This window comes from Macaca mulatta, chromosome X, assembly GCF_049350105.2.
Source record: "Macaca mulatta isolate MMU2019108-1 chromosome X, T2T-MMU8v2.0, whole genome shotgun sequence".
NCBI classification, from domain to species: Eukaryota; Metazoa; Chordata; class Mammalia; order Primates; family Cercopithecidae; genus Macaca; species Macaca mulatta.
In genome coordinates, this window is record NC_133426.1 from 41518741 (window position 1) to 41532522 (window position 13782).

The 13782-nt window shown below is 39.4% G+C and overlaps 1 protein-coding gene across 22 annotated transcripts in view; it reads right to left on the reverse strand.

Moving 5' to 3' along the window:
- The window catches only part of CASK (calcium/calmodulin dependent serine protein kinase), a 407963-nt gene that overhangs the window by 84239 nt on the left and 309942 nt on the right, over positions 1-13782 (reverse strand). For all 22 annotated transcript variants that reach the window (XM_015127198.3, XM_077987861.1, XM_077987857.1 and 19 more), the window contains 1 exon segment: positions 6842-6963. In XM_015127198.3, coding sequence (XP_014982684.1) covers positions 6842-6963 — 122 coding nt within the window.

Here is a 13782-nt window from a genome sequence, read left to right on the forward strand (position 1 = left end):
GGCTTGAGCCACCGCGCCCGGCCTATTCTAGACATTTAAATGCAAATGGACTGGACTACACATTCTTGGGAAACTTAGTTTTGGCATTTCCTGATTGGCAATCTCTTCAAATATCCAAACCTAACATTGTATTTAACTTACTTCTCAGACCCCAAATTGCTCAAAAACATTATCACCAGATTATTGTAGAAGTTCCACCTTTTTCCTTTAGGAAACTTCTGAGTTCTAAAAATAAGCTCTTCTAAATATGGCTACTAATTTAATGTCATCTCAAAAAAGCAAAATAGTAAATCAAGAATTGTAGTTTTCCATGGCTAACTCCAGGCCAGAGGGAAAAATGCTAACTCTCCCTAAACAGTAAAAAATTATAATAAAGATGTTGGCCATACAAAATATGAAAGATTCCAAGTATCAGTTAATTGCTAATGAAATATTTAAAAGTTACTAAGTCTATTATAAAAGTCTACTTATAAATTAATATTATAAAGACTTCTAAATTAATTGCTACTACAATTTTAAAAATCCATCAATAAATTGCTATATTAATCTAATCACCCATTATATTTTCAGAAACCATAATTTTGAGACTTCCCACAAAAATAATCTTAATTAGGTGGGGCATTTACTATGGAAACAGCAGTGAGTAACAAATGCTAACAGCTGTTCAGAGGTATGACAGATGGCCAGTTAATATTTAAAACTTAGTTGTCAAAGTTTGGCAGAGAGATGTGTCATTTAACAATGCTTTGTAACACTGGTGATTTACAAACTAAATAGTTATTCTTTTAATAGGAAAATTTATACTAGAAACTGAGAAGACTGAAAACTACTACCAAATAATATTTGTGAAATGCTTTTTATCTGAAAAACGTGGTTTTTCAGTCCATCAAAAACTCACCCACCCACTGACCTTTCAATGTATCACATACAAATTCCAACTCTGATTCAAAGTATCATTACAAGACATAAATAACACTTTAACACACCAATTTCCAAGAAAGCATAATTAATGGATGACAGGGTAACATTTCATTATTTTATATTAGATTTGTGTAATTTGCACTCACATGTAAATAATTAATTCAGGGTTAAATCAGTTTTCCATGCTGTACTGGGTTGAATATTGTCCTTCACTCAAAATTTATGTTTACCCAGAACTGCAGAATGTGACCTTGTTTGGAAATAAGTGTCTTTGGAGATGTAATTAATTATGAAGATGTCATACTGGATTAGGGTGTCCAATGACTGGTGTCCTTCTAAGAAGGTCATGTAAATACACAGACACACACGCACAGAGAATGACATGTGATGACGGAAGCAGAGACTGGAATGATGCATCTATGAGTCAAGGAACGCCAAGGATTGCAGGCAACCACCAGAAACTGGAAGAGACAAGGAAGGATTCTTCCCTGGATCCTTTGGAGGGAGCATGCCCCTGCCAACTCCTTGATTAAGGACTTTCCAGCCTCCAGAACTATGAGAGAATCAATTTCTGTTGTTTTAAGCCACGCAACTTGTGGTACTTTGTTATGTCAGTCCTAGCAAACTAATGCCAAATTGTACTTTACTAATTGATCTATACATTTCATATGAAGATCATCTTAGCACCAGTGCTTTTAATTTTTAAATACAGGCATACTACAACAAGCTGGACAAAGCAGTTACTCATGCCTCTGTATCTCTTCCCACAAAATGAGAAGCTGCGTATGTGTGCCAGGTTGGAACTACTTGGATAGCAAATATTTAGAGTTTTCTGTATCAGTTTCTAACTACAGATTTAACTAAATGTGTTTTACTCAAATTCAAAAACTTTCAGAAAGCATTTCCCTTTCAGTAGAATCACAGTACTTCTCCATTTTAAAGTAAATGTTTCAGTTTGGCAGTTTTGTTTCCTCTAAACAAATTCTAATAACGCTTCTTCAAATTTTGAGCTTGTTATTATTTTAAGAACATGACTAGAAAAAATAAAGTCCTAGATAATCTTTAGTTTTTCTTGGGAACTTAATTCTGTTTCTTTTTGTCAGCCTTAAAGTTATGGCTTCATACCTAGCTGTTTACAATGTTATTGAGTTAACAGGAATAACATAAATATAGTAAAGATATTTCCTAAAATGGCTCAGTGGGATTAATTAGCCTTAATTAATCCATGGCCCATAAAACTATGCCCCCTGGGTGTCCCGACTTGGAATCCTTAAAAAGGAATTCATGCCAGGGACAGTGACTCATGCCTGTAATCTCAGCACTTTGGGAGGCCGAGGCAGGAGAACTGATTGAGCCCAGGAGTTTAAGACTAGGCTGGGCAACATGGTGAGACCTGTCTCTTCAAAAAAAAAGCTGGGTGTGGTGGTACACCTGCGGTCCAGATACTTGGGTGGCTGAGGTAGGAAGGTGCTTGAGCTCACAAGGTCAAGGCTACAGTCAGCCAGCCTGGGAGACAGAACGAGAGCCTGTCTTAAACAAGAAAGAAAAAACAAACACAAAAGGCAGAAGAATTCATGTTGATTCTACAAAACAAAACAATTCCAAATCAACCATGGTATGTGGAACATAGGAAGAAAGAAAAATGAAAGGCCAATTTTTTTTTTTTTTTGGACACAGAGTCTTGCTCTGTCTCCCAGGCTACTATGCAGTGGTATGATCTTAGCTCACTGCTACGTCCACCCCCGGGTTCAAGCGATCCTCCTGCCTCGGCCTCCCAAGTAGCTGAGACTACAGGCGTGTGCCACCATGCCTAGCTAATTTTTGTATTTTTAGTAAAGACAGGGTTTTACCATGTTGGCCAGGCTGGTCTCAAACTCCTGACCTCAAGTGATCCTCCTGCCTCGGCCTCCCAAAGTGCTGGGATTATAGGAGTGAGCCACCGCGCCCAGCCTGAAACTCCAAAGTTTTAACAGCTGCTTGTCAAGAGTTGGTCATAGCCATGTTCCCTCCTTAATGTATACCATAAACATTTAAATATTAAAAATTTTTAAATGATTAGATTTCTCTATATGGCAGTCACTTGAATTCTTCATTGATTATATTATTAAAATGTAGCCTGTTAGCCGTGAAATGGGCTTAATAAGCCTTATTTATGGGATGTAGGGTATGAGGGCACATTCTAATGATGGCTTATTTCATTCATGATGAATAAGCTTTCATTCATTCATTCATTTATTCATTCATTCATTTTTGAGATGGCGTCTCGCTCTGTTGACCAGGCTAGAGTGCAGTGGCACGATCTCAGCTCACTGCAATCTCCACCTCCTGGGCTCAAGTGATTCTCCTGCCTCAGCCTCCTAAGTACCTGGGATGATGGGTACCCACCACATTTTTGTATTTTTAGTAGAGACGGGTTTCACCGTGTTGGCCAGGCTGGTCTTGAACTCCTGACCTCAGGTGATCCGTCCGCCTTGGCCTCCCAAAGTGCTGGGATTACAGGCGTGAGTCACTGTACCTAGCCTAAACTTTCATTTAGAAATAGCTCAGTTTGGAGATTCAGAACCACATGCATGCAAATATTGTCCAGGGCTTGGCCTCACAGTCATTAATTTGACTGGAGTTTGTATATGGCACCTGCTTCCAAAATTCAGAAGATACTGCACCTTTTTTTTTTTTTTTTTTTTTTAGAGATAGGGTCTCACTTTGTTGCCGAGGTTGGAGTGCAGTGGTGTGATCATAGCTTACTGCAGCCTTGAATTCTTGGGCTCAGGTGATCCTCCAGCCTCAGCCTCTGGAGTAGCTGGGACCACAGGCATACACCACCATGCCCAGCTACTTTTTAAATTTTTTGTAGAGATGGGGTCTTGCTTTGTTGCCCGGGCTGGTCTTGAGCTCCTGGGCTCAAGTGATCTTCCCACATTGATCTCCCAAAGTGCTGGGATTACAGGTGTGAGCCACTGCTCCTGGTCTTATACTGCATCTTTTTAACAGGCATGGTTCATTTCCAGTTCAACAGCTCCTCTTTCAAATTGACCTGCACTGACAGGGCAGATGCCAATAAGGCAGATACTTCTTTAGGTTTATAATGTAAACAAATACAAAGGAAAGTTAAGTATGTTTTTCTCACTAACATCTAAGACTCTCCTCTGAAATTGTGACAATTTATACCAAACAGTGCAGCAGTTATTCCAAATGAATGCTTTCTGTGAGGTCTGAGATGTTCACCATTGGGGAGTGAGTGGCAGCCTGGCTCAGTCTGAAAGTCCAGTTTGTGTCTGAATAGCTGCCCCTTTCTTTGTGTAAGCCAGTAATGTTCCTGCTTCTCCCCTGCAATCTCAAGCTTGATGTGCTCAGATACCTTGTTATATCAGTAAGAAAAAATACAACTTTGAAACCAATTTGGGCTTCTCTTAGTGTTTAAATTACAAAAAGTCTTTGTTACAAAAAGTCCTTGATTCAAAAGGTCAGTAAATCTACCTGGCAATGACCTAACCACTGACCACACTGAAATAAACAAAATCTCCACACACTGCTGCAGCCTTTTCTAAATATTCCACTAACCAGTTCTAGTAAAGGGTATACACTTCTGTGGGAAATTCACAATTGTGAAAACTTTCTGCAGCAATGACAGTGAACAGACACTACTTAAGATAAATTACACTAAAGAGAAGACCCAATTCCTTATCTTCCTGAGCACATTTCTAAACTATGTTCCCCAGCTCTCACATCCAGGTGGGCACGTGACTAGCAGTTGCCAAGGAAGGTGAGATAAACCCATTTCCAAGCTTGACCCTGCAATTTTCTCCATGTTCTCTCTTCTCTCATTTGCTGGCTAGGTACAAAGGATACAGTAGAAGATTCCAAGACCCTGGGAAATAGCCATGTGACCTAGTGGAAAAGACCTCCTTCATCTACCTGCATTGGACTGTGAAGTGAGCAAGAAGTAAATTTTTATTCTGTTAAGCCACTCAAATTTTAGAATCACACGTTATAATGGTTAGTCAGCCCTAATTAATATGTACACTATATACAAAGGCCAAACTAGGTATGAAAATCTGATAATTAATTTGAACTGACCACATGTGGGGAAAGAAGCAACTGTTAGATACCTACGGCTGCATTTAGTGTGAAGCTGAAGCATAATGCAACAAACACTCTTAGTTGAGCTTTTCCCAAACTGGTCCTCATCAAAACAGAACTCAACAGGATTGTGAATAAAAGTTCTGTGCCTAAATTAGTTTGAGAAATGCTGTTAAACAAAGTTAAAAAGGTTTCTTTCCTTTAGATCATCTTAGAGCTGTCAATATACCAATGCCCATTGTGCATCTGTATAAAAAGACTAAAGAATGTAGCATTTCCCAAACTTATTTAGTTAATAAATAATTTAACCACTAAATTTAAGATCTACTTCCCCTTCCCACCATGGCAACACCCATAGCCACCTCCCAGAGCAATGTTCTGTGGAACACATTCTGGGAAATTTTGCTTTACTTTCATTTACATCATATGGTGAATTATTCAGCACCAAACAGTTCTAGGCACCCCAAAACAAGTATGATTCTCTCATTAAGGGAAGGTTTTTCTTGTAAAAAGACTAACATGTTCAAATACCATCAAAACCACCCAAGAGTTTTCACTGTTGAAGTGAACCAAGTTCTCTAAGAAAGGTATTTTACTTAAAATGTGACTGAAATGAAAATGATCAGCTTTGTTTTTTTCCTTTGTATCCCAGTCTGCTGTCAGTGGAGCCTGTAATATTTAGACGGAGTATACGCTTATGTTTTAAGGAGAAGACTTTGAGTCCATGGAACAAAACCATGTTAAATATTAAATGTGTGTGGGAATACAGCCTATTGTACAGTATCTCATTTGCTTTTCTCTCTCCTATACTCATGCTGGAGGTATAATGTTTTAAAGTAATGTGCAAAGCAATAAAAAGTAATCACAGCTAACCTCAATGGATTCTTCTAATAGAAATATAAGATAATTCAGTAAAGCAGGTTTGTACTCTACTGTTTTTAAAAACTCACATATCACTTGCATGCATTATGTACATATAATTTATAAAGATATATAATTTTTCCCCATTGTAGCCTGCTAGGCTCTGTTGTATTTGTACTGTACATATACTGTATTTCTTTTTTCTTTTTTTTTTTGAGATGGAGTTTCACTCTTGTTGCCCAGGCTGGAGTACAATGGAGCAATCTTGGCTCACTGCAATCTCCACCTCCTGGGTTCAAATGATTCTCTTGCCTCAGCCTCCCAAGTAGCTAGGATTACAGGCATGCACCACCACAACTGGCTAATTTTGTATTTTAAGTAGAGATGGGGTTTCCCCATGTTGGTCAGGCTGGTCTCGAACTCCTGACCTCAGGTGATCCACCCACTTGGCCTCCCAAAGTGCTGGGATTACAGGCATGAGCCACTGTGCCCGGCCATATACTATATTTCAATCATGAATTTTTGATGGATGATTTCCCACATTTCTCATAGACTTAAGGCAACTGAAAAGGATTGTTATGATAGACATTTGAGAATTCATGTAAAGTAAAAAGGTATGCTAAATATTCAATTTTTTTTTTTTTGAGACAGAGTCTCGCTTTGTCGCCCAGGCTGGAGTGCAGTGGTGTGATCTCGGCTCAGTGCAGCCTCTGCCTCCTGGGTTCAAGTGATTCTTGTGGCTCCGCCTCCTCAGCTCAGTCCTAACTGGGACTACAGGCATGCGCCACCACGCCTGGCCAATTTTTGTATTTTTAGTAGAGACAGGGTTTCACCATATTGGCCAGGATGGTCTCGATCTCCTGACCTCCTGATACACCCGCCTCGGCCTCCCAAAGTGCTGGGACTACAGGCGTGAGCCACCGTGCCCGGCCTGTATTCAATTTACCAAAAAACAAGAATAATAAAAAGACAGACTTACATCTAGTAGCGTGTGAAGATGCTGATCCTGGAAAACACTGTGTAGAAAATCTAGGTCCTTTTCACTGCAGTCTGTAAGTGCGTGAATCTCTTCCAGGCTGTCCAGCACCTGTGAGACTGCTCCTAAGGGGGACAAACAGAAAAGAAACAGCCAGTACAGAAAGTCAATGTCAGACTAACTTTTGTAACCTAAATCTTACATTTAAGAACAATGAATTCATATCAGAACTTCAAAGGCTAGTGTCTTTACTGAAGGATAGACTTAAATGAGTTTCATATCATTTAAGGACAGAGTATTTTCAGAGAGTTCATGTTCTTACCAATGCATTTGTGTGCTCTTCATTTTTCAAAGGAAACTGCAGCTTATCTTATTTGAATTAATGAAATTTATCAAGTATAACTGAAGCACTAGAAGATCTGGACACAGCAAGTTTTATGTCAGGAAGAGAGTATGGGTTTGAGGACTCCAAGATGTTTTGAAATATTATAGAAACAAGATTGGCCTTTTACCCAGGTGCATTCCATCAAGAACCGACGGTAAAGCCAGCTGTAGATACAGGGAACAGATCTTCAACTGGGAGCTCCTGCTGCCTAAAATAGGCTTCTTACATTTTAAGACTCAAACTTTAGTTGACAAAAATCCCAGTCCACTCCTTTTTTTCCCTTTACATACAGACTCAAGAGACCCAAAATCATTCTCATTCTGTCTTACTCTTACCCTTCTTATTCAGAAGATAAAGACAAAGTGTAGGTACACTGACACTTCCAAATACCATATTAAATTTCAAGGCAAATCATTTTTGTAGGGCAAAGCAAATGGAAGTGCCATCACAAGTTTCTTCTCATAACCAGGAAATCAGGCAGATGTCAGTAGGGAAAGATACATAATGAGGAGTAACGAAGCCATTTTACACAGCCTTAAAAAAATGATCAGCCTCTTTTACACTGCAGGCAATATGCAGAATACACATATATACTCCACAAAAACAGAGCCCCAAGGAGCTAAGCTTCAGAACATTAGTACACAGTAGAGAAACTCTAAGAATAAGTGCCTCATTGCACATTTAAGTCTTTGGATAAGCGGTTCTCAACCAGGCGCAATTTTGTTACTCAGGTGGACATTTCCCAATGTTTGGAGTTATTTTTGGTTGTTACAGCTACAGCCGGAGGGCGGCTATTGCTATCTAGTGGGTAGAGGTCAGGGATGCTGCTAAATATCCTACAATACCCAGGACAGCCCCCACAACAAAGAATTATCTGGTCCAAAATGTCAGTAGTGCTGTGGTTGAGAAATTCGACTTTTGATTAAGATAAAAATCTTCATGCTCCAGAACTCTGTTTCTAATTCTTCCTGTCTTAGACCTCATCCACTCTCATGCAATTATTGGTGAGAATATATATCAGTACCACTTTTCCAGAAAGCAATCTGGTAATATATATCAAAAAGCCTTAAAAATGTTCATGCACTTCGATTTAGTAATTCCATTTACGAAAATCTACCTTAAGGAAAATAATGGAAGATTTATATATAATGATATTATCATACAAAATGGAAAATAAATCTAATAGAGGATGATTACATAGGTTATAGAATATCCATATAATGGAATATGTAGCCAAATGAAAATTGTTTTTGAAGAATTTCAAAGACATAGAAAAATCTTCATGATATAGAATTCAAGAAAGCAGAATGCAAAACTAAATAAACTCTATATTCCCAGTTATGATAAAAAAACAAACAAAACATATATACAAACTCAGGAAAAACAAAAAACAGAATGAAACACAGCAAAAGTGTTACAGTAGTTATCTTTACTGTCCTATTTCTATTTCATTCTGTTCTTGTCTATACTTTCCAAGTTTTTCTACAATAGCAAATAAATAAATAAATAAATAAATTGCTATATAAGCTACGATTTTTGTAGCTCTATTTAATTATGTTAAAGATTTGGGTCTTAAGCCACATACTGTGTGGTTGTCCACATGGAAATTACTGTAGTTATTTTTTAAAATTTGACTTTTTATTTTGAGATAATTGTAGATTCACATGCAGTTGTAAAAGAATATAACACAAAGGTCTCACGTACCCTTTACCCAGTTTCCTCCAATAGTAACATCTTGCAAAACTGTAGTACAATATCACAACCTGGATATTGACATTGATACAGTCAAGCTATAAAACATTCCATTACCACAAGGATTCCTCATATTGCCTTTTCATAGCCATTCTCATTCCCCTCCTACTCTATCCCCTCCTAACCTGTGGCAAGTACTAATCTGTTCTCCATTTCTACAATTTTGTCATTCTGATAATAAATGAGGCTCCTAATCTGGGCATACTGCCTATGGGGTAGCCCTGGTCTGCAAGGAGGAGTCCCTCTAAAAATTAAAAAATAAAATAAAATAAAATAAAAAGAATAAATGAAATCATACAGTATGTAACCTTTTGGGACTGCATTTTTTCACTTAGCATAATTCTCTGGGGTTTCATCCAGGTTGTTGCGTGGATGTACCAGTTTGTTTGACCATTCGTCTGTTGAAGGAACCATGGGTAATTTTTTTCTTTTTGAGACAGAGTCTCGTTCTGTTGCCCAGGCTGGAGTGTAGTGGTGTGATCTTGGCTCACTGCAACCTCTGCCTCCCAGGTTCAAGTGATTCTCCTGCCTCAGCATCCTGAGTAGCTGGGATTACAGGTGCGTGCCAACACCCCCAGTTAATTTTGTATTTTTAGTAGAGATGGGTTTTCACCATGTTGGTCAGGTTGGTCTCGAACTCCTGACCTTGTGATCTGCCCGCCTTGGCCTCCCAAAGTGCTGGGATTACAGGCATGAGCCACCACGCCTGGCCTGGATAATTTTTTTTTTTTTTTTTTTTGAGGCAGAGTCTTGCTCTGTTGCCCAGGTTGGAGTGCAGTGACACAATCTCGGCTCACTGCAACCTCGACCTCCCACACTCAAGTGATCCTCCCACCTCAGCCCCCTGAGTAGCTGGGACTACAGGTACGCGCCACCATACTCAGCTGTTTTGTATTTTTTGTAGAGATGGGGTTCTGCCATGTTGCCCAGGCTGGTCTCAGACTCCTGAGCTAAAGCGATCCTTCTGCTTTGAGCTCCCCAAGTGCTGGGATTACTGGCGTGAGCCACCATGTCCGGCTGGATAATATTAAATTTTGAATTATGCCTGCCAGGCTATTGGTATCCTTTCAACATTAAGTGGATATTAAGTGGGATAAAAGAGATAAATGGCAGAAATCAGTCCTCATCTCCCCTGTTATTCCTAAAGAGGTATTAACCCAATGTACTTCCTTCTACCTGATCTTCTCAGGATTTTTACTTTGTTCAGAGTGCCCCCCTCCCTCAAAAAATCTGGAAATTAGTTAAAAGCCGATTTTCTCTTCATCCCTTATTGAAAGCCTTGGAAAGCAAGAGATGATGTGAAGAAATTAGTCACAAATGTCCCACTGAACCCCTGACCCCAGCACGTCATCAACAACAGAATTGAATGATGCTATGTTTATCAAGTTACTAAAGCCAGTTCTAAACTTCTGGACTTATGAAACCACAATAACAAAAATACTAATCAAGTGCTTTTTTTGTATATTAAAAAAATCCACTGATACCACAGAAACCTAATTATCATCTTCACTCAGTTATCTTAGTGTAATCTTATTTTATTTTATTTTGAGACAGAGTCTCACTGTGTCACCCACACTGGAGTGCAATGGCATGACCTCAGCTCACTGCAACCTCTGCCTCCTGGGTTCAAGCGATTCTCGTGCCTCAGCCACCCAAGCAGCTGGGACTACAGGCTACCATACCCAGCTAATTTTTGTATTTTTAGTAGAGATGGGGTTTCATCATGTTGGCCAGGCTGGTCTTGAACTCCTGGGCTCAAGAGATCCGCCTGCCTCAGCCTTCCAAATTGCCGGGACTACGGGCGTAAGCCACTGTGCCTGGTCTCTTACCAGCATTGCTCGTGCTGATATATAGTCTATACGTAGCAGTTTATTAATAATATAAGATTAAAGCAAAAACAACCTTTTATCAAGTGAATACTAAGATGGTCAGTCTCAAGACTGGGAAGCAATTTTGGCTGTACCAGAACAGGGATGTATCATTTGTTGGTCTGTGAACTTCCCAAGTGCTCCATGCCATTCCTGTACCACCAGCGCACTCCATGGGTTACTTATGCGTGTGCTTGTTCACCCTTTTTTCCCCTGAGCTGTAAGGTCCTTAAGGCAGCTCTTTATTTTATTCATTTTATAATATCTATAAAGTATGCACTGAATTAAGCACTTAAGGAAACATTAACAGCAGCTCCCAATTCTTGAGTGTTTATTATGTTCCAGGAACATCCTCAGGACAACATGGTAAGTTTATTATCCCACCTTCTAGATAGGGAACTGAGCTTCAGAAGGGTCATGGAAGGCCATAGCTAGTAAACGGTGGAGCCAGGACTCAAACCTGGGTTTGTCTGGCTTCAAGTCTATGCTTTGCCTAACTTACTACACTAATAGGCTATGCTAGGAAACATACGAAACCTTCAAAATTTGCTAGGAAACCTTCAACAGCAAATTGTGTGGTTTATGCATGAATATGGAGGTTGGAAAAGAACTTGAACAATGCCCTATTGGGTCAGACAATAACCAAAATCTTTTTTTTTTTTTTTTTTTTTTTTCCTGAGACAGAGTTTCACTCAGTTGCCCTGGCTGGAGTACGGTGGCATGATTTCAGCTCATTGCAACCTCCGCCTCCTTGGTTCAAGCAATTCTCCTGCCTCAGCCTTCCAAGTAGCTGGGATTACAGGCACACACCACCACATCCAGCTAATTTTTTGTTTTTAGTAGAGACGGGGTTTCACCATGTTGGCCAGGTTGGTCTCGAACTCCTGACCTCGGGTGATCCGCCCACCTCGGCCTCCGAAAGTGTTGGGATTACTGGTGTGACCCACAGCTCCTGGCCCCAAAATCTTTATTGGATATTCCTGCTTTTTGCTAGGTACTAGGCAGGGGCTTCAGAAAAATCAGAGATATGATCCCTGTCCCTGAGGAAGGGGCTCTCAGACTGATGTGTGAAGTAGGCATATTATATCCTGAAGCAAACGATATAAAAAGAGGTAAAGACAAACTGACACACAGGTTGCCTAGGGAGGAGTTGTGGAGCTGCAGAGAGGAGGTGGATGAGCAGGAATTCACCCCCCCCACACAGGATCAAAGTTGTGTTGACAGAACCAGCAGATGCTTTGCTGGAAAGCACAAAGGTATCTGTTAGCAGGCATTTAGAGTAGGCAAGAGCCACAATTCCAACAGGTCTATTAAACCTCCTTGGATCTGTCACCTCTTCTGAACTGATTTATAGTCTTATCTTGTACCCAAATATGATTAACTTGATGGGTTCTCAATCATGAAAAGAAGCATTTCCCTAGTTGTACTCAAGTTGTCTATTTCAAGCTCTGAAAAGTGCCCCCATTTTTAAGTTTCTGTAATTAGGTAGAAAAATTAGAGTTTTTATTCCATTTCTCCTTCATCTTTTCAAATGGAATAAATACATATTTTTGGCTTAACCTCAAAATCTGTCTTCACCCTTGATCATTTTAACACCTTCCATTAACACCTGTTCTAGTTCCGTTATTTCTTTCTTTGGGTATGACAAACAGAACAACAGAACACATTCTTGGTTGGATAGATTTGTGTATAATTGATATCTGTAGTTCAGTACCAACCATCTAAAAGTCCCATGGTGTTTCAATTCATTGTAAGATATAAATAGACACAAAGACACTTCTTGGGCTTTTCCATTGCTATTGTTTTAGATTTTAAACCCCGAGGCAGTAGTGATTATTAATATAACACATGCAGCATATGCTAACTAAACTCTTACTAGTTTTCATTTTGTAGATCAATACTGTCACATATAAAAGAGCTATTTATTTTTCTCAAAGACTAAAAAGGCTGTTTTTCCTATAAAACCTCTGAATAAACTTGTAACTATCTTGAAAACAAAATCAATCAATAAAAAGTATACAAGTTCACCTCAGAGGGCAGTTGATTTAATGGCAGGACTGTAGGTATTCTATTCACCTCTGTATTCTGGGGTGTACTTTGCAGAGTGCTTTGTACCAAAAGACACTTCATAAAATGGCCCTTGATTAAAATGATGTTTTTCTGAGTAAATTCTGAAGAACTGAAAACAAAGTATGAGAAAGACTTAACCACAGAAGACAATTTCTTTTATAGTACTGTTTTCTTAAAGCCACAGTTGAAATTATTTTCATACTTATATTTGTATTAACAGCTTATAATTTCCAAAGTGCTTTTACACTCACTACCTTATGTGATTCCACAATAACCCTGTCTCTGCAGGCAAGTGTTTTTTGCTTTTTTGTTTTGTTTTGAGACAGGATCTTGCTCTGTCGCCTAGGCTGGAGTGTAGTGGCGTGATCTTGGTTCACTGCAGCCTCGACCTTCCGGGCTTGAGCAATCCTTCCACCTCAGCCTTCCAAACAGTTGGGACTACAGGCATGCTACCATGCCTGGCTAATTTTTTAAAAGTTTTTTGTAGAGATGGGGGTCTCTCTCTGTTGCCCAGGCTATTCTCAAATTCCTGGGCTCAAGCAATCCTCCCGCCTCAGCCTCCCTAAGTGCTGGGATTATAGGCATTGAGCCACTGTGCTTGGTCAGCAAGTGTTTTTACATTTGAAAAACCAGAGGCTCAGTAGGGTTACATAACCTTTCCAAGGGCCACAGGCAATGAGCAGAAGATCAAATCCTAGAACCCAGGTCTCTGACTCCTAATTCAGTGTTCCTTCCATAACAGACTGTCCCCCACCCCCAAAATCATGTTTTATCCTCAGCAATGCACCAGAATGATTTGCATTTGGTAATGAGGTGATGTCCAATTTCTTTTGCTTTTTTTTTTTTTTTTTGAGACAGAGTCTCACTCT